The sequence below is a fragment of the Gracilinanus agilis genome, chromosome 6 (genome assembly GCF_016433145.1).
Source record: "Gracilinanus agilis isolate LMUSP501 chromosome 6, AgileGrace, whole genome shotgun sequence".
Classification (NCBI taxonomy): Eukaryota; Metazoa; Chordata; class Mammalia; order Didelphimorphia; family Didelphidae; genus Gracilinanus; species Gracilinanus agilis.
Genome location: NC_058135.1, coordinates 43,414,442 through 43,440,828, shown reverse-complemented (window position 1 = coordinate 43,440,828; position 26,387 = coordinate 43,414,442). Strand labels below are relative to the sequence as shown.

Genomic DNA, 26,387 nt, shown 5'->3' with positions numbered 1-26,387 from the left:
CTCTGGAGGCTAGTAGCTCTAGGGAGGTTAAAGGAATCAGCCTTTTTCACTCACCATGTGTCATTCTAAGGGAGAGATTTAAGAACAGCCTCACCAAGGTCTCAGACTCCCAGCCAATACTCCTCCAGGTCCAGAAATGAACAAGAACTGGCTCACAGAAAGTTGTCACTGCCTTTTAAAAGTACTTCTTTTTCGTCACTTCCTGTGCCTTACTCTTAGTTTACGTGTGCAATCACAACAGATGCTTTGCTTAGGACTGCCCAGGGGGCAGTCAGTCAATTCTAATTCGTCACCCACTCTTGCACACATGTGAATTAAGTGGTGATGTTTACACCTTTGGTGATTAAATCTAAAGATGGGCAGGGTAGGTTTAATCTCATTATCACAGTAGTCCAATAATTCTTAGATGATCTGTCCTGGATTTATTTTCCATGTCAGTTATTTTTTTTGTTTGCTTTTTTCCCAGTCTTTTTCTTTTAACTTAAAAAACTGTTAACGTTATTCTCTATAACTGTGGTGAAGAGAGCACTCTTCCAAGCTTTTGGTTTTTTGTGCAGCTGCCTTTTGAACTAACTACTATAAATATTTTTGCATATATAGGTCCTTTCCCTTTTCTTTGATCTCTTTGGAATATGAACCTAGTAGTGTTGAAAGGTGGGCACAGTTTTATAGTGCATGGTACCTTTTGGTATGGTTCCAGATTGTTCTCTGGAATGATTGGACGAGTTCACTACTTCATCAGTTTTTCTCAGTTGCTGCCTTTGCTCTGCCATTATCCCCTTTAACCTTTCTAAATGTCAGTTTTTTCATTGATATAGTGGGAATACTAATTCAGGTGCTATTTATCTAATAACATTTTTAAATAAAGAAAATGTTTTAAAAAATTATAGGACTATGTAAGTTCCCCTGTGAAATGAATTTGTATCACTGGACCTTCTCCAATATATTTGTCATTAATTAAAGTTTGAAAAGGATATTAGGAGGGTCGAAGAGTAGCTGGAAGTAAAGTGGTTGAGCTCCTCTCCACAAAACTCCTCTGAACAAATCTAGAAAATGTACCTGACTGAATCCTGATGGGAAATCCCAGAAAAAATTGCAAGTCCTTCTTCAAGTCCAGATCCCAGCATACAGAGATAGATAGGAGATGTTTATGGACCCTGGGGGCTGGGTAGGGACAGGAATACCCTGCCTGAGGAGCATCTCAGTGCCTAGGGAGAGGCTCTACGCTGGGGCAGAGGAGGTCCCAGACTTGAAACTGAGCTCACCCAGACCTATACCTCCACTATTATGAGGACAGGTGCTAACTGACAGTTTTGTCCATCACTACCTACTTCTGAGCCACAGATCTAGGCTGGAATGAGAAGAGATTTGCTCATAGGGTTGGATTTCCTGAATATGGAGACTCTGGGTGGTGTACTGAGAAAGGAAGAAGGAAACAGCTAAAGGAGGAAATTCAGAAGCAAGCAATACAGGTGAGGCTCAGAACCCTGTAACCAGAACAGAGTCTCAGTTCCAGCACGTAGCTCAGCTTTCAGAGGGAGGAATCCCAGTTTATAGATGGGTCTGCAGTTCAATGACTCTGTACCTTCAGAATTTCCTTGTTGGCTGACAGGGTCCAGCAGGATCTACTTTTGTTCTGACCAAAATCCAGGAGCAAACTTTGAGGCAACAATCAGACTTTGTTCTGGATCAAACCCCTTTGGCATTATTTAAAGCTTACAGGTCCCTATCTTGTCCCTGAGATCTAGAAATAACACAATACTTAATACCCTCCAAGATGGCAACAGAACCAGCCCAGACCTTCTGCCAAGAAGTCTGGTAGAGGCTATGAGTCTAACCCAAGACTAAAGGCAGAAAGTAGGCTAGAAGAATGAGCAAATGTATAATCATCAATACTCACAGAGGGAATCTAATTAGACAAGGCCTGTATGTGATTCTGTCATGTACAGAGAATAGAAAAGAAAGGGGAAGAGAAAACACTTGGGTGGAAGTAGGGCAGAAGAATGTTGGGGAAAATAATCTCCCATGATTAGAATGCACAAGTAGACATCTATTCAAACAAGGGGAAGAGTGTAGGGGGAATAACTAACACTATACCTTCATTCTCATTCTTATCTGAACTGGTTAAAGAAGAATACCCAGACAATTGGGTACAGAAATGTATTTCATTCAACAGGAAGGGAAGGGAAGAAGGAAGGAGGAGAAAACAGAGGTAGGTAAGTTAAAGGAGAAATTAGTCCTAAGTAAAAAAAAAAATAACCCCCACCCCCAAACTAAGGATGTAATATTTATAGCTCTTTTTGGTGTGGCAAAGAATGGGAATCTGAGGGGTTACCCATAAATTGGGGATAGGACAAACAAGTTATGGAGTATATAGATGAGATGTAATAGAATTGCATTATAAGAAATGATGAAAGGGATGGTTTCAGAGAAACTTGGGAAGACATGTATAAACCAATGCAAAATGAAGTGAATAGAACCTGGAGAACAATATCCTAAGGGCAAACAACTATGAAAGAATTAGAAATTCTTGTCAGTGCAATGTCCAACCATGATTCAGGAAAAATGATGAAAGCATACTACTAATCCTGGATAGAGAAATGAAGTACTTAGAATGCAGATCAAGACAAAAAAAGGTTTATTTTGGACATGACGGTTAATAGACATTTGTTTTATTAACAATACATTCTTGCAATGATGTTTGTTTTTCTTTAGTACTCAGATTAGGAGATTGGCAAAGTTTCTGCTGATTAAAAAAATGTAATTATATCCATATAAAATAGAAAAGTGTAATAAATAATAACAATTATATTACATATATGTATTTTAAAGAATATTGGATTTGAAGTTAAAAGACTCATGATCGAATCCTATCTCTGCTTTTTACTCTCTTTCTGAGTTCTGTGAGTGAAATCTCTGGTTTCCCATTAGTAATGCAAACCAAAGGCCCCTTAGGCTTTATGTCCTGTTTCTCTTAGCATTGTACAGTGGCCACTGGCTAGAAGCATCACTGATCTAAGCCTCCTGTTTTCCACCCATGAAATATGGCAGTGAAGGGACATGGACTTAGCTATAGATATCTTTGCAGTCTTTTATATCTCTCAGCATATACCCCTTTAACCCAAAGAAAGTCTCTAGGTATTGTGGATATTTATTGATGTTGTTGAGGAGGATGCTGGGGTAAAATCTTAGTTCATGTTCACAAAAGTGTCTTTCAGCTCTCCCCTCAGAAGGAAAGCCAGGAGTGATTTCCCTTTGCCAGGCCAGTACATACCTTACTTGGAGACTATATATTTGTAAAAATCTATTTATTTATATTTAACATATATAAGTATAAAGATTAGTAACAAGGAAGCCTTCACATTAAAAGGAAAACTATCTCCACCCACTTTCTACATTTGCCTCATGGCGAATTCTTCTAGCTACTCTGAAACTGCCTACCACTAAAAAACCCCCAAAACACTATCTGACTACAATCTATAATCCTTATTAAGATCAACTTAATATTATTAAAGATGTCTCTCCAAGTAAACATCAAGTCCATCAGCCTAATATCACAGAAGCTGGCTGACCAAAGGGTAACCCTGAGATGACCCAAAGTCCAGGCAAACAGCCTTAGATCTTTCCTCTCTTAAAACCATTCTCCACTAAAGCAGATCTGCTGCCTTCTTTCTCCAAGATGAATTCTCACGGTAAAGAGGGTACGAAAACTCTTCAGTCAGTTTAGAGTTCTCTCTCTCCTATATATACAGCAAAGAGCAGGGTCTGAGATGTCTGTCTTCACCAGAAGCCAGAGAGAGAGTCTAACCGAAGCCAATGAGTGTCAGTAACTCTCTGAGCTCAGTCACCAAATGTCAGAATTTTATGTGCTTCTTACCTTCCAGATTCTGATCTCATGCACAGCACTCTGCCTTGCTTGTACCCTCAGAGACTCTTTTCTTAAAGTTCTTATCTTGCCAATACCTAATCAATATATTTCCTAATTTCCTTACTACATAGGGAAACATGCCTTTGGGTATATGTTGTAATTGAAATTACATTTACTGGGACAGATAAACAATCCCTCCTCCTCTATAATTCTTAATAAAATGCTTATCTATGAGTATTTAAATAAAGTCATTTGAAATTATTCTGGGAATGCAGAAGGTGTTCAAATGCTCATTAAATTGAAATATTTCAACTTTTTTGTTGTTTTTATTGTCAAGCCTCCTTGAACCTCCATAGTTGGGAGAGGCTCCATTCCTTCTATAAGGCAGAGACAGAGGAGCCATCTATTGAATTGTAATGGTGTTGACTTTTTTTTCCTAAGAACTCTACAGGAAAGCCTTTTTACTTGGATTTATTAGTTGTATTTTGTTAGAATATAATGTTCTCAAAGTAAAGAGGCTTTACTCATTTTGATATGTTTTCTGTATTCATATCCAAAAAAATTAAGATAGATTTTCAGGGTTTTAATATAATTTTTTATTAATGATTAAATGCAATTGTATTGTATTTATTTGTTTTTCATTCAAAAATGTTTTATTTCCCCAATTACATGTAATAACAATTTTCAACTTATATTTTCCAAAATTATAAGATCAAATTGTTTTTCACCCTTCCTTCCCTCCCTGCTATCAGAGATGGTTAACAATTTGATCTGGGTTATATATGTATTATCAAAATGCAATTTAAAAAAATTAATGAAATTATGCTTACGATGAAGCAGTGAACCAACATTATGTTCTTTTTTATAGTGGGATCATGAAGCCAGGCCTCAATGCCATTTTGGGACCCACAGGTGGTGGCAAGTCTTCGTGAGTATCAAACAAGCAGAGGCTACATTTTTCTATGAGAGGACTCCTTTTTTAGCATAAAAATACAGTGAAGTGTCTTCAATCCTTAAGTATTACTTTAATATATACTCTGTGCTCAGTACTGTGCTAACATTCTGGGAAATTCTGAATCATTTACAATCCAGTTGCAGTAGGGAAAACTAATGCTTTTGAAGAAATAGCAATTGATGTTCTCATTTGAGAAGTTTAGGAGCAAAAGAAAGGAATGAAGCTGAATGACAGCCTGGCCGTGTGTCGGTTCTGCTCCTTTTAAAACACTTGTGGGCCACGGGGCGAGTTTTTACTGCAGGGATTCTGAACGGCCCAATGTGAAAATAGGCCTGGAATTTGGACAGCTCCATAGATGGGGGTTTGGAGATGCCGGCGAGTAAAAAGCCTTGATTCAGAGCTGCGCTTCTTTCCCATCCAATAAACAGTGTCTTTGATCGCCTCCAGGATTTGGCCTACATAGGCTTTGCGGGGAAGAAATGAGGACAACAATGGCTTGCATGTTGCTCCCAGTAAGGGAGTGGAGGGAGCGGCAGTTTTTCCAGGGGAAGGACCACGAGGGCTCGTGTTTGCCCCACTACCTAGGATAGTACTCTGCAAAAACAGCATTTAAATAAGTGTCCTTTACGCGTAAAAGAAGAGCCTGAAAGAAAGATACATTTTGTGCATTCCATAATTAGGGATACTCAGTGGCCTAAAGTTGCTAACATAGAATGAGAGCTGAGCTGCTACTCAAAACTTCCCATGTCTTCTTTGAGTTAGTATAGAATAGGCCAGTGATGGGCAAACATTTTAAAGAGGGGCCAAAGGAAAGGAAATGCTTCTCTGTCAGTCTGTTTCTAAGGCAACTCTTTGAAGTTTCATTGTATTGTATCCTACTCATTGTATTCGTCAGATTAGGAATAATGTTGCAGGCCAGATAGAACATTTCAGGGGGCCGCCTCTGGCCCAGGCCGCAGCTTGCCCATCACTGGACTAGGGGAGAGAACCCTGGAGCTGAAGTCTGGAACTGGTTTCAGTGGCTGGTGTTTACTGGCTACGCGATCTTGAACAGATCCTCTGTTCCTTTGGCTATACAACTGAGATGTTAATGCTTGTATCACCTTTCTCATGAAGTGGTTGAGAGGAAAGTCTTTAATAAATTTTAAATAAATGTGAATTACAATTACTTCATAGGCTCTCTGAGGACAATTAGATTTCTGAATTCCGTTTGAGGATTTTCACTCATTTTAGGGAGCTGGGGTTCTTAATCTCTTTTTGTATCATCATCCATTTTGCCAGTCTAATGAAACCTTTGGACACTTTTCCAGAATGTTTGTTGCCTCCATTCATAACTGAGGTGAGCACTAAATTTCAGTGAGAGGTTGTTAGACACATACAAGCTCCCCCACCCCTAGTGGGGTTCCTCCGTCCATTTCTCTAGCCTATGTGTGTGGTTCTAGATTTCTCCAGAAATGTAGTGTTGTATGCAGCGTTGCATCTCTCTTTCCTTTACAGATTACTGTGGCTCTATGCTCCTGAAGTATACTGCTGATGGCCATTTAAACAGAAAACTCCCAACTCTCCCATGTCCCATCTCCACACAAGGATGATCAAGGAGGCAGGGAAAAATTGTTTTTCTATAGTGCCATGATGTAGCCTTAGGAGGTGATACAGAGTTGTATTAATTTAAATAGAAAAGAAGTTATTTATTATTTAAATAAAATAGACATTTCCATTCTTTATTAGTTCCTAATACTATTTAGCTTTGGGATTATTAATGAACAGAATCTTCTAACTTAATCTAGCTTTAGATACAGAATGCCAGATTTATGTTTATATTTTTTAAAGCCCTCCCCGACAAAAGTTTTCCTGGATTTAGCATAATATTTTTTTCCTTACAGATTGTTAGATGTCTTAGCTGCTAGGAAAGACCCTCGTGGACTGTCTGGACATGTTTTAATAAATGGAGCTCCCCAACCTGCCAATTTCAAATGTAACTCAGGCTATGTTGTACAGGTAAGTAATGGTAAGGGCAGCACTTTGTAATTTTTGTGCTCTTTGTCTTTGGTCAGGCCTATGCTAGAGTCAGCTCTACTTTACCTGAGTCCTCCCTGGCATTCAGTGAGATATCATTGGCTGATTATGTGGCACTGGGTGGCTCAATGGACTGAGTCAGGCCCAGAGATGGGAGGTTCAAATCTGGCCTCAGACACTTCCTAGCTGTGTGACCCTGGGCAAGTCACTTAACCCCCATTGCCTACCCTTTACTGCTCTTCTGCCTGGGAATCAATACACAGTATTGATTCTAATATGGAAGGTAAGGGTTAAAAAAAAACTGATATTGAAAATATATTGATCAGATGATCAACACCAGGAGATAAATTACATTTAACTACTACTAATTTTCCCCTCTGTTCTCATTTCTTCTTGTTTTTGCTTTTTCTTCTAATTACATTTTCTTTTTTAAACTAACGGTTTGAGAAACCAACAAGACATGGGCATTTCCATATGCAAAAATGTATAGAGAAAGGATTGTATGTGAAATTGTGTCCTTTCTTTTTACTTGGGCATGAGCATATCCTCTTCACTGTGTGATGTATTGACTCATAGCTTATTGACTCGGTTAAATTCAACATACTACTTATTATGTTACCTCTTGAATTCAGGGCATTGGGAAAAGTTATGCTAAGATTTAGCTAAAAGAGCTCCTACCTTCCTGCAAATTATAATCTAGTATATGGATGTGATTTTTACACAGATATTATGAAATTATGGCAAATGCTTTATGTATTAGATTTTTGGAGGGGGGCACTGGGTAAGAAGACAGATAAAGGTCATTTATGATGAGATGAGTAAAGAAGCCTTCTTAAAGTAAGGGGACATTTGTGTTGGACTTTAAAGTGTAGATACAAATTTTATTAGAGAAAGAAGGGCAGATGGTGCAGGGATAAGGAATAGAGTGAGCACATAGAAGTGGGAAAACAGAAAGTGGTGTGTTCAGGGGAGAGAGAGTGAAGTCCAATTTGGCAGAAGCATCATGAGTTTGAAGAGAAGTGGTGTGAGATTAGTGTGGAATGATATTGTTCTCAGATTGTGAAAAAAAAATTATGAAAACGGAAATCAAGCACAAGAGTTTGAACTTTATTTAGTGAGCTCAAAAGACAAAGGATTTTGAGCAGAAGGATAATTTGATCGAATCTTTTCATAAAGATGTCTAAACTGATGGAAGTATAGGGGAGATTTGGAAGGGGGAAAGAATAGAGACAGCAAGAGCTTACCAGGCTTTTGTAGAACTGTGGGTCTGATAATGAGGGTCTGTAAGCTTGGAATGACAAAGAGCAGGAATTGTTTCTAGCTAAGCGCTCAGTACGGTTCTTGCATACACTTAAATTCTTGTTTGATTGAGAAGGAATATACTCAAGAGAAGTCATGCCATCAGGATGGATAGGATCTAATGGTTATCATTGACCAGGGGAGGCTGGGATAAGAAAATCCTTGGTTTTCAGATATGAGAAAACATGCAGATATTAGTGTGTCTGATGGAAAGAGTGAATGAAGGACTTTCAGGTCATGTTGTCTTATGGCAGATAGGAGTGAAGCTCAGAAGACAGTGTTGGAGATTGAAGTTTGAGAATTGTTTGCCTGGAAAGGATTGTTGAAGTCACAGGAATGGTTTTCTAAGTAAGATGTAGAGAGAAGAGGGCTAAGAGGATGAAGAACTTGTAATCTAGTCATTAGGAATAGCTGATGTAGTAGTAGCAGAGTCAAGACAGTAAATTTTAGGGAAAAGAGCATTATCAGAAGGAGAAGGTAATTGAGAACTTCAAATAGTACCAAGAGGACAAGAAAAGATGAGAGAATGGGGAAAAAAGTCATTACATTTGTTTGATGAAGAGATCTGTTGAGAGATTTTTCAGTAGAGTGCTGGGGATGGAAGCCAAATTCCAGTTGAGTTAAGAGTGTATTGAAAAGGAGAGTTCAGGTAGGAGAACCAGGAGAGGGTAGGGTTAAAAAAAAAAAAAAGCAAACAAGCCTAGAGAGAAGAGAGTAAACCTAAAAATAATACAAAGGTAGAAGATAGAATGATAACAATAATAATAAAATAATATATAAATAATAAATATAAATATAAAAATAATAAAAAAGCTATAGCATGCAATTGAAACAATACAATCCTGACCTATTAAACAAGTTATTGATAATGGGAAATGGGCACTAGATAGTAGACATCATCACCTCTTTTAATAGGTAACATCTATTAATAATGAATTATCAAATTAATTATTAATAATTTAATAATTTTATAGAGAACATTTTATATAAATGAATTGCCATATCAAGAAGCCAAAAAGAGCCTAAAAGGCCCCATAGACAGCAAATAACCAACTTCCTTGTCAGGTGGAGAGAGGGTGCAACCAAAAGCAAGAGCAGTTTAGAACATAAGCTTATTTATAAAATCTTATAAAGGACAATGGAATATTATGAGCAGTATTATTTCACAAAGCAGAGAGGATGAAGCCATTTTAAGGGAATCTTGGCATGAGACCCAACTAAGCAAAACCACCCCAAGGTCATTTCAGGATTCAAGTGGAAAGAGGACAACAAACGAGGAAAATGGAAATGACGTGTGAAAATTTTTATAACAAACTGTTATAAAACATCAAGGACAGTTGAGCCACTACACGTAGACTCTGATATCACGTGTGAATAGAAGGGGTCAGAAGAGCTGACGTTCAAGAGAACAAAGACAGGATCAGCATCTGAATCAGACCAAATGTGCTTAGAGAAGATACATGCGCTATATATATATATATATATAAATACATATATATATATATATATATATATCCATAACTGTGAGGGTATGAAGTCATTCATACACAAAGTATTTAAATAAAGGGAAAATACCAAAGGCTTCATGCTTTATCAATAATGAAGAAAATGCACATACAGATATTTACCAACTAATATGTCGATTTTTCCATTTTTAGCACAGTTTTATGAGAGTTTATATCCAGCAGAATTCTCTGTAATGATACTAGTAGAGAACAAGTAGATTTCACAGGCAATATTACACAGTAGATTACATGTGTAATGTCAAACAACTGACCAAAAGATGTAGAATACACAAGAAACTGGAGTTATGTTAATTTTTTTGAGACTTTTATTTTGTTGATTAGATCAAAATTCCAGTTATTTCCTCCCTCCTATTAGGAATATTATTGATTAGTAATTGATTTTGATGAATTGAGTGACAGGAGAGAGAAGTTTTTGTCAAAAGGGCTCAAGCCAGTTCAGAATGCAAAGCAAGAGTTCTGTTGGAATTCCCAGGTCAGGGTTTTTTAACTGCCCCAGGAGCTCAGAGACTCTGCTCAGTTGTCGGACTGACTCTCATTCTCTTGGGATCAGAACTTGGTCCTAGAGGTAGCAAAGTTCCTGAGTTCCTTGGTCTTTCCCTGTGACATTTTGGGAATACCAGGACTTAGAGTTCGTTGATCCTTTTGCTGTGTTTGGAGAGAAGTTACTGACAGAGAAGAAACCAGAAGTTTGTTCATCCTGTCTAACTCTTGTTCATCTACTTTCTATAAGTTCACTACCTGGTCTTGGCTTCTAACTGCTGACACTGATTCACCACCACATAGCTACATTTTCCCCATAACCCCCAGCTCATTGGTCCTGGGTATGAGTCAGAGTATTTTGTCCTTTTCATTGCATGTTAGACTTCTCTTTTACCATCTTCACTAAGCAACCTATCCTCCTTTGAGTTTCAAAATAACTAAATAGCATCACCTGGTCAAGATCCTGGTGATTGTTGCCTATCAACCCCCACAACACCCTCTTTCCTTCCTCATCAGTTTAGTGTCTGATCAACAGTCTTTTTCTCTCTTCCATCTTCTGCTTTCATACTAAGGGGCTTCATTAGTCCCTCAAATACCTCAGCTTTCCCAGTCCTTCAATCTACTCAGTTGCTACATCCAGCTCCCCAACTCTATATCAGTTATATAGAGAGATAGTTATGTCCTTGATCTTACCATAACCAATGAATGTTCCATTTTCTTCTTTTTCAATTCTGAAAATTCTTTGGTCTGCTGTTTTATTAATCTCAAGTATGCCTCCCACTGAGGCAAGGCAAACATTGTTCTTCCCAAATCATTTCCTTTTCCCACTCTTTCCAGTCTGCATTGTCATTGCTTCTCAAGCCTCTTACAGAATCCCCTGCCCTTTCAGCTGAGGATCTTGCTAAAATAATTTAAAGTCATTAGTCAGGACTTCTCCCTTCAGCCCATCTCTTCTTTCATTAATCTCCTCACGTGTTCAGATATCTGATCAAAATACCACCATTTTGGGCAAAGCCAATCCCCACTACATGTACTTATGACCCTATGCTTTCCTTTATTCTCCAAGGGAAATTGCCCTTTTAACCCTACTCTCTTCAGTCCTTCCATATCTATTGCCTACAAACATGCCCATGTCCCTTCTATCCTTAAGAACCCTCATTTGGTCTTATATCTTTTGCTATTTGTTCTGTAGGTTTTTCCCTTCTTGACTTGAGAAAACTCCATACTCAGAGTCTCCACTTCCTTTCTTCTTTCTTCCAAACCAACTTTGCAAGTTGGCTTCTGTCTTTATTCCATTGAAACTGCTCTCTCCAAAGTTATTAGTGATCTAATGGCCTTTTTGCCTGATTCTTCCTGACCTCTGCAGCATTTAATGATGTTGATCAATCTCTTCCCACATACTCTCTCCCTCATGAGCTCTCATGATATTACTATCTCTTAAATATCCCTACCGTCTGAGCAGTCTCTTGCTGGATCTTCAACCATGTCCTGTCCACTAACTGTGTATGTCCCCCAAGACCTTGTCCTTGAACCTCTTCTCTTTTCCCTCTATATTATCTCATGTGATGATCTCATCAGTTCCTAAGGTTTAATTATCACCTTTATATAGCTGATTCCCACATTTTTTTAAATCTGGTACTAGTGTCCTGAGCTAGAGTCACATATCACCCAGTGGACATTTTGAACTGGGTGTTCCATAGGCATTTCAAATTCAACATGCTCAAAGCAGAACTCATCATCTTTTTCCTAAAATCCATCCCTCCTTTAGACTTCCCTCATCTCCTTTGTCACTATTCTCTCAGTCATTTGGGGATTACAACCTGAGGACATCTGCTTTAACCAGTAAATCAAAATCTTTTCTTTCTTTTTGGAGACCGATCACTTGTTACTTTCCCTCAAACATTATACCTACCAGCCAGTCTATCCTATTCATAGCATTATATTTTCTATCTCTATGCATTCTTTTGTATGTACTCTCCCCACTTCTAGGATATTTTCTCTTCTAACCTCCACTTTATAGAATCCCTGCTTCTTTCCAAGTAGAACTCTGGTGCTATATTCTTCAGGAGAACTTTGCTGATCCTATCTTTCTCCTATTCCTGGAATTGACTTCCTCTTTACTTTGCCTCATCTCTGTAGCTCAACCACCATTTTCTGCATGAAGCCTCCTGATTTCTCTCCTTCCTATCTTGCCTTCTTTTAGAACTATCTCTTTAGAGCTGCCTTATATTTAACTATTTTCTATGTGTTTTAATTTATTAACTTAATATTCATGCTATGTGTGTTGGGGGTGCAGGTGAAACAGTGCTAAGATTGAAGTCAAGAAGACTCATCTTCCTGGATTCAAATCTGGCCTCAGATGTTTACTGAGTTATCCCAGGCAGATTTATTTCAGTTACCTCCTCTGTAAAATGAATTGGAGAAGGAAATGGCTAACCATTCCAGGTTCTTTGCCAAGAAAATTCCAAATAGTTGCTACTATCATTTCAGTGCAGAAGACTTTCAAGCCTACTTGTCCAGCCATTTCCTTTCTCAACTCCCATTTCCAACTACTGTTTAGGCATCTTAAGTTAAAGTTCCTGTTCACATCTTACACTCAATATGTTCAAAACTGAAGTAATTTACCCTTTTCCCCTTCCTATTCTTGTCTACTTGTCCAGCCACATCCTCCCCAGCCTCCAGACTCACCTCTCCAACTGCCTTTTAGACATCTCAAATTAGATGTTGTGTTGACATTTTAAATTCATTCTTTCTATAAGATAAATTCATTCCTTTGGGAGTAAGTTAAAAGATTCAATAAAAAGTGTTGGTTTGGAGTATATTATATGCCATATGAGATACACTGGCTTCAGTATGCAGGATACAGTGTCTTGTTTAGCAATAAAGCACTCTAGGTTTATAATTTATGATATAAATGTTAAATACTTCTTGGGCTATGGTAAATTTTGATTAGTTGTGGAGTTGAGGGAAGTACAACCCTGATATTAATTTCAAATATCCATTTTTTATAAGGATGATGTTGTGATGGGCACTCTCACAGTAAGAGAAAATTTACAGTTTTCAGCAGCACTTCGACTTCCCACAAGCATGAACAACCAGGAAAAGAATGAACGAATTGACAAGGTTATCAAGGAGCTAGGTTTGGAGAAAGTAGCTGATTCCAAGGTAATGGTTAAAAGCTGATAATCTGAGAATGATCAATACCAAATGTTATGTGATCTATAGAGTTACATTATTTTTATTAGATGTTTTGTGACAAAATCTATATGATCTTCTTAAATGACTTATTCCAGTCTATAAAATTGATATTATATAATAAAATCAAAATTTTAATTAACATGTAATGCTATAGTACTAGTGATTATAATTCACATTTATATAATGCTTTTAGGTTCAGAAAGTATTTTCCTCTTATCAACTTTGTCATGTAGGGGAAACAAATTTGTCCTCGTTTTTCAAATAAGAAAGTTGGAAGACAAAGAGATTAAGTAATGATGATAATAGGTAATATGTATATAGTGTTTACCGTGTGCCAGCCAGTTTGCTAAATGCTTTGCAAATATTATCTCATTTGATCCTCAGAACAGCCTTGGGAGGAAGGTGCTATTCTTGTCCTCATTTTAAAAATGAGGAAACAGAGATAAACAGAGGTCAAATGACTTGCCTAAGGCCACACAACTTCATATGTCCAAGACTAAAGTGTTTCAGGCCCTCTTACTTAAAAAACAGTACTCTTCCCTCTATTTTTATCAATAAGGATTCAACACTATAGATATGAGAGAGACAATATGTATTTATTCTTTTCTTTTTTTGGAGAGTTGGGTGGGACAGGGTCCAGAGATCTCCCTTTTTGCATGGAACTGCAGTTCACAAATCCCACATCATTTAAACAATATATTGTTTTTCCTCATCCTCCAGGCAATTTTACTTATTTTGTTCCTTTTCTCTTTTTCTGCATTTCTATTGTCTTCTTTCCAAATATCTCTTATATGCTATGATAAATAGAAAGGATTACTGAACTTCATTGATCATTGATCCCAAGCCACTGCTCTAGGGGATAGATGAATGGATAAGAAATTGCCTTTATTTAGTCTTCTGTGGAAGTAGTCCTTGGCATTCAAAAGATTAAATCTATTCAACTGTTAATGTAGTTTGTGTATTATTAGCACTGCCTTTTGTAAACCTTAAAATCCTATGCAAAATAAAGTTGTTTGTTGTGGGAGTGTTTGGCTGAAGCCAATGCCCTCTTCCTTTTAACTGTTTTAATGCTTCTAAGTAAATGATTTATGGAAATGTACAGCTCTTGTGTTTACACTATATCACATTACATCTCTGTGTAACATTTCAATGACATTGAGTAGTAAAAATAATTTTATTAAGGAGATTAAAATCATAGGTAAGAATGAGATTTGGGAGTATTTCCAGTATCCATGATATCACCACTGTCAAAGTTAATGAAAAGTAAATTTTTATTCCTTTTTAATGATACGACTTCTTGATGGCTTCTTGACTCTGTTGTCTTTTACATCAAATGTCTTAGGTTATGTCTCTAAGAATGACTTTATGATTATTATTTTTTGGTTTTTTTTCTGTGAGCTTCCCTTTGTTTTAGGTCAATCTCACTTCCTCACTTCCTTTCTCCCTTTCTTATCTCTGTGTATTCCTATATTCCTATATTCTTCTCTGTAAGTTACTCAAAAATAATTCATGCCTAATGGTTGCTATAGAGCAGTGATAGTGAACCTATGGCACAGGTGCCGAAAGGATACACAGAAAGAGCCCTCTCTGTGAGCACACCCGCTGTCCCCCACCAGAGTTTGTTACTAGAAAGCCAGAGGGGCAGAGCTGCTCCCCTTTCCCTCTCCATACACCTGAGGACATGCCTCACTTCCCCCACCCCTCTGCCCAGCAGCCAATGGGAGCAATTCCTCCCTCCCCTGTGTGGGTAAGGATGAAGGCACGAGGGGTGAGGTGGGGAGGTTGCAGCACTTGATCTCTGGTGGGAGTGGGCATAGCACTCAGTCTGAGTCCTGGCAGAGCAAGACTGTGTACTCTGTCTCTAAAAGGTTCACCATCACTGTTGTAAAGCATTCAGAGGCATAATCTTACCCCTTAAGAAATTTGCAGTCTTTTAGTCTAGACTAGTAAGCTTCAAACTTTTTCAGTTTCTGGTCCTATCCATAAGAAATTTTTGAGCTCATATGCCAATGTGTCTATTTATTTATTTACAAGTTATGGACATTTATTACTATACTAATCATTATATACATTATAAATCTTAGATGAAAATAGACATTTTTCATTTAAGTAATTAATTTAGAATATCTTTCCATGATTACATGATTCATGTTCTTTCCCTTTCCTCCTCCCTCCCCACTCCTGGAGCCAATGAGCAATTCCACTGGGTTTTACATGTTCAAAACCTATTTCTATATTATTCATATTTGCAATAGAGTGATCATTTAAAGTCAACATCCCCAGTTATATATCCATAGAACCATGTGATCAAGGAAATGTTTTTTCTTCTGTGTTTCTACTCCCAGTTCTTTCTCTGGATGCGGATACATTCTTTCTCATAAGTCCCTCAGAAGTGTCCTGGATCATTGCATTGCTGCTAGTACAGACATCCATTACATTTGATTTTACCACAGTGTATCAGTCTCTGTGTACAATGTTCTCTTGGTTCTGTTCCTTTCACTCTGCATCAATTCCTGGAGGTCTTTCCAGTTCACATGGAATTCCTCCAGTTTATTATTCCTTTGAGCACAATAGTATTCCATCACCATCAGATACCACAGTTTGTTCAGCCATTCCCCAATCGAAGGGCATCCCCTCATTTTCCAGTTTTTTGCCACCACAAAGAGCATGGCTATGAATAAAAAAGACATTTTTAAAGAGTGAGATTACTGAAAAAGGAAATAATGTTTGAACCTAGGGAACTGAATAGGCAACCACTGATGTTTATTGAATAGAGGAGTACCTTGTTCAGCTATAGGAAGATCACTTTGGCAGCTCTTTAGAGGAAGGGTTGGTAAGGGGGCAGAACTGAATCAGGGAGTCCAATGTTCTGCATTAGTCCAGACCTTGAGACCCTAAAGAAGACTGTGTGAATAGAGAAGAAACAGATGGAAGAGTTGTTTTGGGGGTAAAAATGACAACATTTGACAGCCAACCAGATGTGGGTCAAGTGAGAATGAGTCATAGGCGATGAGACAAAAGTTGTGATCCTAGATGATACTAAAGACTGGTGATGGAAATTTGGAAGAGAGATGGGTTTTTCAGGAAGAATCAGATCTTAGATATACATCATAATACATTCTTGTCTACTGATCCTGCAAAACTCTATGCCACGCAAAATAAAAACAGGCAAGGGAAGGGGTAGCTAGATGGCTCAGTGGATCAAGAGCCAGGCCTGGATACAGGAGATTCTGGGTTCAAACCTGTCTTAAGACACTTCCTATCCAGGCCACTTTGGGCAAGTCACTTAACCCCAGTTCTCTAGCTCTTCCACTATTCTGCCTTAGAACCATTACTACAGTGTTGATTCTAAGATGGAAAGTAAAGATTTTTTTTTTTAAAAGAGGTAAAAGTTGAGCTCTTGCTAGCCACTGCCCCAAGTATAGAGCTCATGTACCAAGGGGCATTTGTAGCCATGGGGTGATCTGAGGGGTAAAGGATGTGAGTAGAATTTTCTTGATGGTACCTGTTGTAGATGACTGGGTAGCATTTACCTTCCCTGAGGGGCCAGGGCCCCACTCTCCACCCCCCAAGAGGCTGGAAGCCTGCACCATGGTCAAGCCCCATGATTGACTCTCCAGAGGATAGTGGGATGTAATCCATCTTCCAATCTTCCATTTGGTTGATCACTTCCTTCTTGGGATGTGTCCCAGCCCCCATCTCTGGAGACCTCAGATCTAGCCAAGGCACATGAACACGATCAATTGCTGTATCTTAAGAAAAACTGTGTTCAGAGGAAAGGTCGAACCAGAGATTGTGTTGGAGGGTTAAAATTGTTAATTGAATCCAGGAAAGCTTCCTAGAGAAGATGGCCCTGGTAAGTGATTTAAAAGAAAACATGAGGTTAAGCTTTCCCCTTTTCAAGGTACTTCTTTTTTTTTTTTTTTAAACCCTTTCTTTCCATCTTAGAATCAATAGTATGTATTGGTTCCAAGGCAGAAGAGCAGTAAGGGTTAGGCAATGGGGATTGAGTGCCTGAGGCCAGATTTGAGCCTAGGTCCTCCCATTTCTAGGCCTGACTCTTAGTCCACTGAGCCACCTAGCTGCCCTCTCAAGGTATCTCTTATGAATATGGTAAGCAATAGGTGTTTCCCTTTTTTCTTTTTCCTATCTGTACCTTTTTTTGAGATAGGAATTTTACCAAATTGAGACTGTCTTCAGTGTTTGAATTTGTTGCTAATAGTTTAAAATTAAATAATGATTTAGTACAGAACTTATCTTTTTCTGGAACATGATACTCTCTTGCTTTAGGTAGGAACTCCATTCTCTCGTGGTGTATCTGGAGGAGAGAGAAAAAGGACAAGTATTGGAATGGAACTCATTTCTGATCCATCTGTCTTGTTTTTGGATGAGCCCACTACTGGCTTAGACTCCAGTACAGCAAATGCTGTTCTTTTACTACTGAAGAGGTAAGTCACTGCTCCAAGAAGTCTTTCCTAATTCTTATAGTTGTTAGTTATTGCACCCTTACCACAATTATTTTGTATTTACATGTGTTCACAATGTTTCCCCCATGTAGAATGTTAGCTTCTTGCAGGCAAAATTTTGTTTTTTGTTGTTAAAACCCTTTCCTGCTAGGTCCACATTAACTATATATAAACTAATACCTAAATAATCCTCACAACAGTAGCTCAGTGGGTTGAGAGCCAGGCCTAGAGACGGGAGGTCCTAGATTAAAATCTGGCCTCAGACACTTCCCAGCTGTTGTGACCCTGGGCAAGTCACTTGACCCCCATTGCCTACTCTTACCACTCTTCTGCCTTGGAGCCAATACATAGTATTGACTCCAAGACGGAAGGTAAGGGGTTTAAAAAAAAAAAAACCTGCAGGGGCAGGTAGAAAGCCAGTTCTAAAAGTGGAAGGTTCTGGGTCCAAATCTGACCTCAGATGCTTCCTAGCTGTGTGACTCTGGGCAAGTCACTTAACCCCCATTGCCTAACCGTTACCACTCTTCTGTCTTGGAACTCATACACCGTATTGATTATAAGATGAAAGATAAAGATGTAAAACAAACAAACCCTTGTTCATTATTTTGTACATGATAGTAGGTATTTAATAAATCTTTGATGTACTAATCTTATAGGATAAAATAGTTTTGATAGAGGTACTGTCTGAATTTTTCTATTACATATAGTTCTCACTTTATGTAGATTTATGTTATGCTAATTCAATTTCCCAAAGGGCTACAGGACCCCTTATCCCATATATGGCCCAGGCTTTGGTTCTGGCCCCAGCTCCTTGCAGATGGCAGCAAGAGGCACCAGTGGCAGAGGTGGTAGTGGCAGCATTGATAATGCAACCGCATGCCAGGGGTCCTCTGCTTCAGGTTCTGAAGCTACTTTGGCTGTGGAGAGCCTCATGAAGGGAAGTCTGTAGAAGAATCCACTTATGTTAAGCAAAAACTGGCTGTATATAGAGTTTATTATAGGGCTGCAATTAATATTGTTTTAAATGATTACTCATAAAATAGTAAAAGAATATATAAAACACTATGTGAATTTTATATCTGGCCTTAAAATAGTCATCATAATTGCAGCCTTCCTTTATTATAAATATTTTCCCAGTTTGTTGCTTCCCTTCTAATTTTGGTTGCATTGGTTTTGTTTTTACAAAACCCTTTTAATTTAATATAATTGACATTATTCATTTTACATCTTTAAATGTTCGCCATCTCTTGCTTGGTCCTAAATTCTTTCCTTTCCCATAGATCTGACAGGTATACTATTCTATGTTCACCCAGTTTACTTATAATTTCCCTCTTTGTATTTGTCATTTACCCATTCTGAATTTATCTTGGTATAGGGTGTGAGACGTTAATCTAAACCTGTTCTCTCCCATACTGTTTTCCAATTTCCCCCGCAGTTTTTGTCAAATGGTAGGTTCTTGTCCCAAAAGCTGGGATCTTTGGTTTTATTGTGCACTCCCTTGCTGAGGTCATTTACCCCAAGTCTATTCCATTGATCCACCCTTCTATTTCTTAGCCAGTATCATATTGTTTTGATGATTACTGCTTTATAGTACAATTTAAGATCTGGTACTGATAGGCCTCCATCCTTCACATTTTTTTCATTAGTTCCAATTGCAGTCTTCCTTGATGGCACAGAAATTTAAAGTAAATTTCTTGGGATCTGATTTAGGCCTTACTTTGATCCTTTTTTCCTGGGACACAGTTGAAAGTAAACGAATAGAAATAAATACAGTTTAGGATTCAGAAGCTTGCCCTCATACACAACATACAATGTACATCATAAGCTTCATAAACAAATAAAAAAAACAAATTTCAAAATTATTAAAGATTATGATTATGATTTTACCCCTTGACATTTATGTTAAAAAAATTGGAAATCAGCTGCTTTTACTTTCTTATGTTATTAGTGAGATATGCTTCAAAATGAAGAGTAAGCATGGTATGAAGAAGATAAGAGAAAACTCTAATGAATTAGAGAAGCTCAAAGTAGTATCCTCTTCAAGGAAATACATTTGCCATAGGTTTACTATTTCCATTTTCTACCTTCAATTTAGGATGTCTAAGCAGGGAAAAACAATCATCTTCTCTATACATCAGCCTCGATATTCCATCTTCAAGTTGTTTGACAGTCTGACCTTATTGGCTTCTGGAAGATTGATTTTCCATGGTCCTGCTCAGGAAGCCTTGGAATACTTTGCTAATGCCGGTACAGTAGATTTTTTTTCATGCTTTCATGAAAATAATTGGAGTAGCTGATTTAGGTATCTTCCAGATACAAATTCCATATGATATGGTTTCCTAAAAGAAAAAATTGAGTGGTAGTAGTGTTAATAAAACAAAAAAATCTCAAGATTGTCATCAATCTGTGGTATGGGACCACTATGGGTTTTTCCCCAAACACAATTATGCAAGTAAAATATAACAATAATTAAGTTACTATATTATTTATCCTCTATTCTTTGTTCCTTCACAATTACTACAATTAATCTTGATTCAGCTTATATAGGAGAAATGAGGGAGATAAAATCATTGTTGTATATTTCCTCCTCCTCATACCAATACCTATTTTGTGTACACAGTAGAATCATGTGATGCAGTCTATAATTGCTATATATACTACATAAGGGGAAAATAATAGTCAAAATTAACCCTTAAAAGTTCCTTAACCCAGAAGCCAATATAATTGAGGAGAAGCATTACCTATAGTCATGCTCTCTCCACATTCCCCTCTAAATGATTATAAAAAATTACATCTCAAAATTAAATTCTGGAGTGGCAGAGCTAACAAAACATCATGGTGAGCATTTTTCACCTAAGACAACATACAAAGTCTAAAGGATAGGTCTGTACACTGGGGTTGGGGCTGGCCCAGAGAACATGTGTTGACAACAGAAGCTGTAGACCTTGGAGGTTGGTGGCAACAATAGCAGGAATAGCTTCTGGAGATCTCAACCCAGAGACAGTAAGTAGATAGGACAACTCATCAGAAAGTGATTATAGTGCACCTGGACCTGTTTGGCAACTCCATTGCTCACACTCACTTCCGAGTTGCAGTTAGTCCTATGAGGGAAAGGAACATTTTAGGTCACAAAGGTTTCCTGAGGAGCAATAGTGCTTATAGTTACAAAGGGTTAGGGGCTCTTCCTGAATAAGGACCAGATTGCAAACCAGAACAGTGACGATACTTCTACTCAGATCACACTGAAAACTTCCAAACTCTCAGATCTGGCTTTGAATATAGCAATGTAAGAAAGCCTGAAGCTCAGGATAGTGTCCCATCCCTTGAATACCAGAAATAGAGTCCAACTTTAACAAAGGGTTCAAAGTCAAGAAATAGGCTGGAAAAATGAGCAAACAATAAAAAAATAACTTGACCATAAAAAGCTACTATAGTGATAGGGAAGATAAAGGCTAAGTTAAAAAAGAAAGCAAGTATGTTAAAATAGCTTCAAACAAAACCTCAAAGAAAAAAAAAGTAAATTGGACATGAGTCCATCAAGAATTCCGAGAGGAGCTAAAAAATGATATTAAAAATCAGAATGGTAGAGGGAAAATTGGGGAAAGAAATGAGAATGCGTAAGATAACTATGAAAAGACAATAGATTGATAAAGGAGGCTCACACAGAAAAAATATCAAAGAGAATGGGTGGAGTCAAGATGATGGCTTAGAAGCAGCAAAAGTCAATTCCTCTGTGAAAACCCTTCCACACCAATCAAAAACAAAGCAATTCAAGGGGGACAGAAAATCAAATCCAACAAGAAGACAGAGCTGAGGGACCCTTCTGCTCGATTCAACTTTGAAGGTATACAGAGAAGGTTGAATTCTTGGGATTAAGGAAAAGAACAGAGGAAGGTCCCAGGGCCTCTTCCCCCACCTACTGTGCTGAGACTTGGGTGGTTGATGGGATCTTGAGGTGAGGGCTCCAACCTGGTAGAAGTGCCTTGCTACCACAACTATAGGAAGCTCAGGGCTCTGACCACAGCTGGCAAGGAGGCAACTGGAGGAGAGAAGCAGAGAAGAGGGTAGACTGGTCAGACTGGTTGAAGCCTTCAGCTACCTCACCTCCATCTTAGGCCTCTACCTCTGGAAGTTTTGGCTTCAGGACACTTTCAGCTCTGCAGATCAGTTCAATTGATTTAATCCAGTTTATCAATAGTGCAGAGAAGAAGTCTCCAGAGGGCAGAGGTTGAAGTCTCATGGAGTTGGCAGAAAACCAGAGGAGCAAGTAGAGTGGACACAGAGCCAGACTCAGCAGTGAGACAGAGCCACAGATCTCTTCTGCTCAATCCAAAGGTATGCAAATAAAGTCTAATTCTCGGGTAAAGAGATCCAACACCCTTCCCCCACCTACTACATACTGAGACCTGCAGTAGGAATCCAGCTGACTGGGATCCCAGTGCGAAGGCTGTAACCACAATGGAGTACCTTGATACTACCATGGGATGCTCAGGGTTCTGACTGTGTGGCTGGCAGAAAGTAGAGAGGAGATCTTAGGGTAACTACCTTCAGCCTCCACACCTTTACTTTGACCTTTAGCCTCTGCTGGCAGCTGGGGAATGTCTGGCCTCAGTGCACATTAATACAACTGATCAGCTCCATCAGCCTAATCCAGTTAATCAAAATAGCAGAGAAGCCCAGGGCTGAAAAGCCCAAACTCACAGATCTAATAAATAAACAGAAGAGGAAGAATACAGTCAATAAGGATGGGGAAAGAAGGAAAAAAATATGAGTAAACAACAGAAAAAGAAAAATGAAATTACATTCAACAGCTTCTTTTCAGGTAATAAACAAAGAAAAAATGGAACAGAGGAGGACCAAGGAACACCTAGCAAAAACACCTAAAAAAAACTCAACCAATTGGACTCAGGCTCTGGAAGAACTCAAAACACAATTCAAAAAACAATTAAGAGAGTTTGAATAAAACTGCAGAAAGAACTTAAAAAGCAAAATAGGTCATCTGGAAACAGAGGCACATGAACTAAAACAAGAAAGTAGTGACCAAAAAGCCAGAATTGACCAGCTTGAAAACAAGGCAAAGAAAGTAAAAGAAAGTTAAAAAAAAACAATGACCTACAAAGAAAAATAGATCAAAAGGAAAAGGAGGATCAAAAAGTCAGGGATGAAATTATGTCTTTAAAAATTAGAATCGAATAGTTAGAAGTGAATGACTTCACAAGTCGGCAGGCATCTATAAAACAAAATCAAAAGAATGAAAAAATGAAACACCTCATTGATAAAACAACAGACATGGAAAATAGATCCAGAACAGATAGTTTAAGAATTATTGGACTACCTGAAAATCATGACCAAAGAAAAAGCCTGGACATCATTCTACAGGAAATTATCCAAGAAAATTGCCCTGATATTCTTGAACAAGAGGATAAAGTAAAGATTGCAAGAATCCACAGATTACATCCTGCATTAAATCCCTAATTGACAATGCTCAGGAATGTTATAGCCAAGTTCAATAACTTTCAGACCAAGGAAAAGATATTATAAACTGCTAAAAAGAAATAGTTTCAGATATCTTGGAACCACAATCAGGATTACACAGGACCTGGCTGCATCCACACTGAAGGATCGGAAGGCATGGAATATAATATTCTGGAAAGCAAGAGAACTGGGTCTCCAACCAAGAATCAACTACCTATTAAAATTATAACTATATTCTTGCAGGGTTAAATATGGTCATTTCATAGAATAGAAGACTTCCAAACATTCATAAAGAAAACACCTGACTTAAACAGAAAATTTGATGCCCAAACACAGAACTCAAGAGAATCACCAAAAGGTTATTAAGAAAGGGGGGGGGAGAAAAACCAAACTTTTTTTAAGGGACCAATAAGTTCAAATGATTTGTATTTTTACATGAAAAGATGATGATGGTAACTCTTAAAAATTGTTATCAATCATTGTCATCAGGGTAGCTAGAAGAATTTTACTTGGAGGGAACAATGACAAACTGTATAGGATGAAATGTCAAAAATATATAAAAAACTAGGGGTAAAAAAAGAGGATAATACTAAGAGAAATGGGAAAAGAGATAAAATGAGGTAAATGTATTTTATAAAGGAGCGCATAGGGGGAGGGAAAGAGAAGACCAATACAATGGAAGGGTGAAAGAGGTTGGAGACAAGTAATATTTAAATCTTACGTGCATTTAAATTGATTCAGAGAGGGAAGACCAAAGATCCATTGGGGCAAAGAACTGAATCATAGAGAAGTAGAAGGGTAATAAACAGAGGGTAGGGAAGGGAGTAATACAAAGAAGGGAAAGGTTGGGGGTCATTTAAAAGGCACCATATAAGAAGAGGGGAATAATAAGAAGGGGGAGAGGAAATTAAGATGGTTAAGAGAAAAGCTAGAATCAAAGGAGGAAGTCAAAATGGAGGGGAATACACAGATAGTAATCATAACTGTGAATGTGAATGAGAAAAACTCACCCATAAAAAGGAAACAGCAGAATGGATTAAAAACCAGAATCCTACCATATGATGTCTACAAGAAACACACTTGAAGCAGGTAGACATACACAGGGTAAAGGTAAGAGGGTAGAACAGAATTTACTGGGCTGCAACTGAGACAAAAAAGTCAGGAGTAGCAATTATGTTCTCAGACAAAATGAAAGCAAAAAAGGTGTGATTAAAAGAGATGAAGAAGATAATTACATCTTAATGAAATGCAATACAAATAATGAAGAAATATCAGTACTCAACATATATGCACCAAATGTATTCCGATTTCCAAAAGAGAAATTAAGGGAGCTTAAGAAGGAAATAGATAGTAAAACCATACTAGTGGGGGACTTCAAGCTTCCCCTATCAGAACTAGATAAATAAAACCAAAAAATAAGAAAGAAGTAAGGGAAGTGAATGAAATGTTAGAAAAATTAGAGCTAATAGATATCTAGAGAAAAATAAATAGGGTTAAAAATGTATTTTCTTTTCAGTAGTACATGGCACATAGACAAAGATTGACCATATGCTAGGTCATAAAAACATTGCAAACAAATGTAGAAAAGCAGAAATAATAAATGCAGTTTTCTTAGACCATAATACAATAATAATCATAATAAGGGCTTATGGAAAGGCAAATTTAAAATTAACTGGAAATAAATAATCTAATTCTTAAATACTGGTGGGTCAAAGAACAAATGAAAGAAACAATTACTGATTTTCATTGAAGAGAATGACAATGAGGAAACAACATATCAAAATCAATGGGATGCAGCCAAAGTAGTACTTGGAGGAATTTATATGTCTTAGTGCATATATCTCAACAAATCAGAGAGGGAAGAGATCAATGAATTGGGCATATAATTTAAAAAACTAGAAAGAGAACAAATAAAAAATTGCCACATAAAAACCAAATTGGAAATACTAAAAAATCAACGGAGAAATTAATAAAATTGAAAATAAAAGGATTATTAAACTAATAAGAGTAGGACATAGTACTTTGAAAAAAAAACAAATAAAATAGATAAAGTACTGGTTAATCTAATAAAAAAATCAAATCAAATCAACAGTATTAAAGATGAAAAGGGTGATCTCACCTCTAATGAAGAGGAAATTAAGATAATTAGTAAGAACTATTTTGCCCAACTGTGTAGCAATAAATATGACAATCTAGGTGAAATGGGTGAATATTTACAAAAAAAAAATTCCCCAGGACCAGATGGATTCACAAGTGAATTCTATCAAACATTTAAAGAACAACTAATCCCAATGGTATACAAACTATTTGACAAAAAAAAAACAACAACAACAACAAAGAAAGAGTTTTATCAAATTCCCTTTATGATACAAATATGGTACTGATTCTAAAGCCAGGCAGACCAAAAACAGAGAAAGAAAACAACAGACCAATCTCCTTAATGAACATAGATGCAAAAATTTTAAGTAGAATACTAGTAAAAAAAGACTACAGCAAGTTATCATGAGGATTATTTACTACGACCAGGTGGAATTTATACCAGGAATGCAAGGATGGTTTAATATTAGGAAAACCATTCATGTAATTGACCATATCATTAACCAAACCAACAGAAATCACATGATTATCTCAATAGAGGCAGAACAAGCCTTTGATAAAATACAACACCCATTCTTATTGAAAACAGTAGGAAGTATTGGAATAGATGTTCCTTTCCTAAAAATAATAAACAGTATCTATATATACATATATATATGCATATATATATATATATATATATATATATAAAACCATCAGCAAGCAGCATCTGCAATGGGGATAAGTCAGAAGCCTTCCCAATAAAATCAGGAGTGAAACAAGGATGCCCATTATCACCTCTATTTTTTAACATTGTTCTAGAAATGTTTGTGGTAGCAATTAGAGAAGAAAAAGGAATTGAAGGGATTAAAGTAGGCAACAAGGAGACTAAACTATTACTCTTTGCAGATGATATAATGGTCTATTTAGAGAATCCTAGAAAATCAACTAAAAATCTAGTGGAGGGGCAGCTGGGTAGCTCAGTGGAGTGAGAGTCAGGCCTAGAGACAGGAGGTCCTAGGTTCAAA

The 26,387-nt window shown here is 37.5% G+C and overlaps 1 protein-coding gene across 1 annotated transcript in view; it reads left to right on the top strand.

The window, feature by feature from the left end:
• ABCG2 (ATP binding cassette subfamily G member 2 (Junior blood group)) overlaps window positions 1-26,387 on the top strand; it is a 105,961-nt gene that overhangs the window by 44,985 nt on the left and 34,589 nt on the right. The window contains exons 3-7 of the mRNA XM_044681513.1: window positions 4,737-4,796; window positions 6,707-6,821; window positions 13,157-13,309; window positions 17,633-17,790; window positions 19,904-20,055. Coding sequence (XP_044537448.1) covers window positions 4,737-4,796; window positions 6,707-6,821; window positions 13,157-13,309; window positions 17,633-17,790; window positions 19,904-20,055 — 638 coding nt within the window. The remainder of the gene's footprint in view (window positions 1-4,736; window positions 4,797-6,706; window positions 6,822-13,156; window positions 13,310-17,632; window positions 17,791-19,903; window positions 20,056-26,387) is intronic.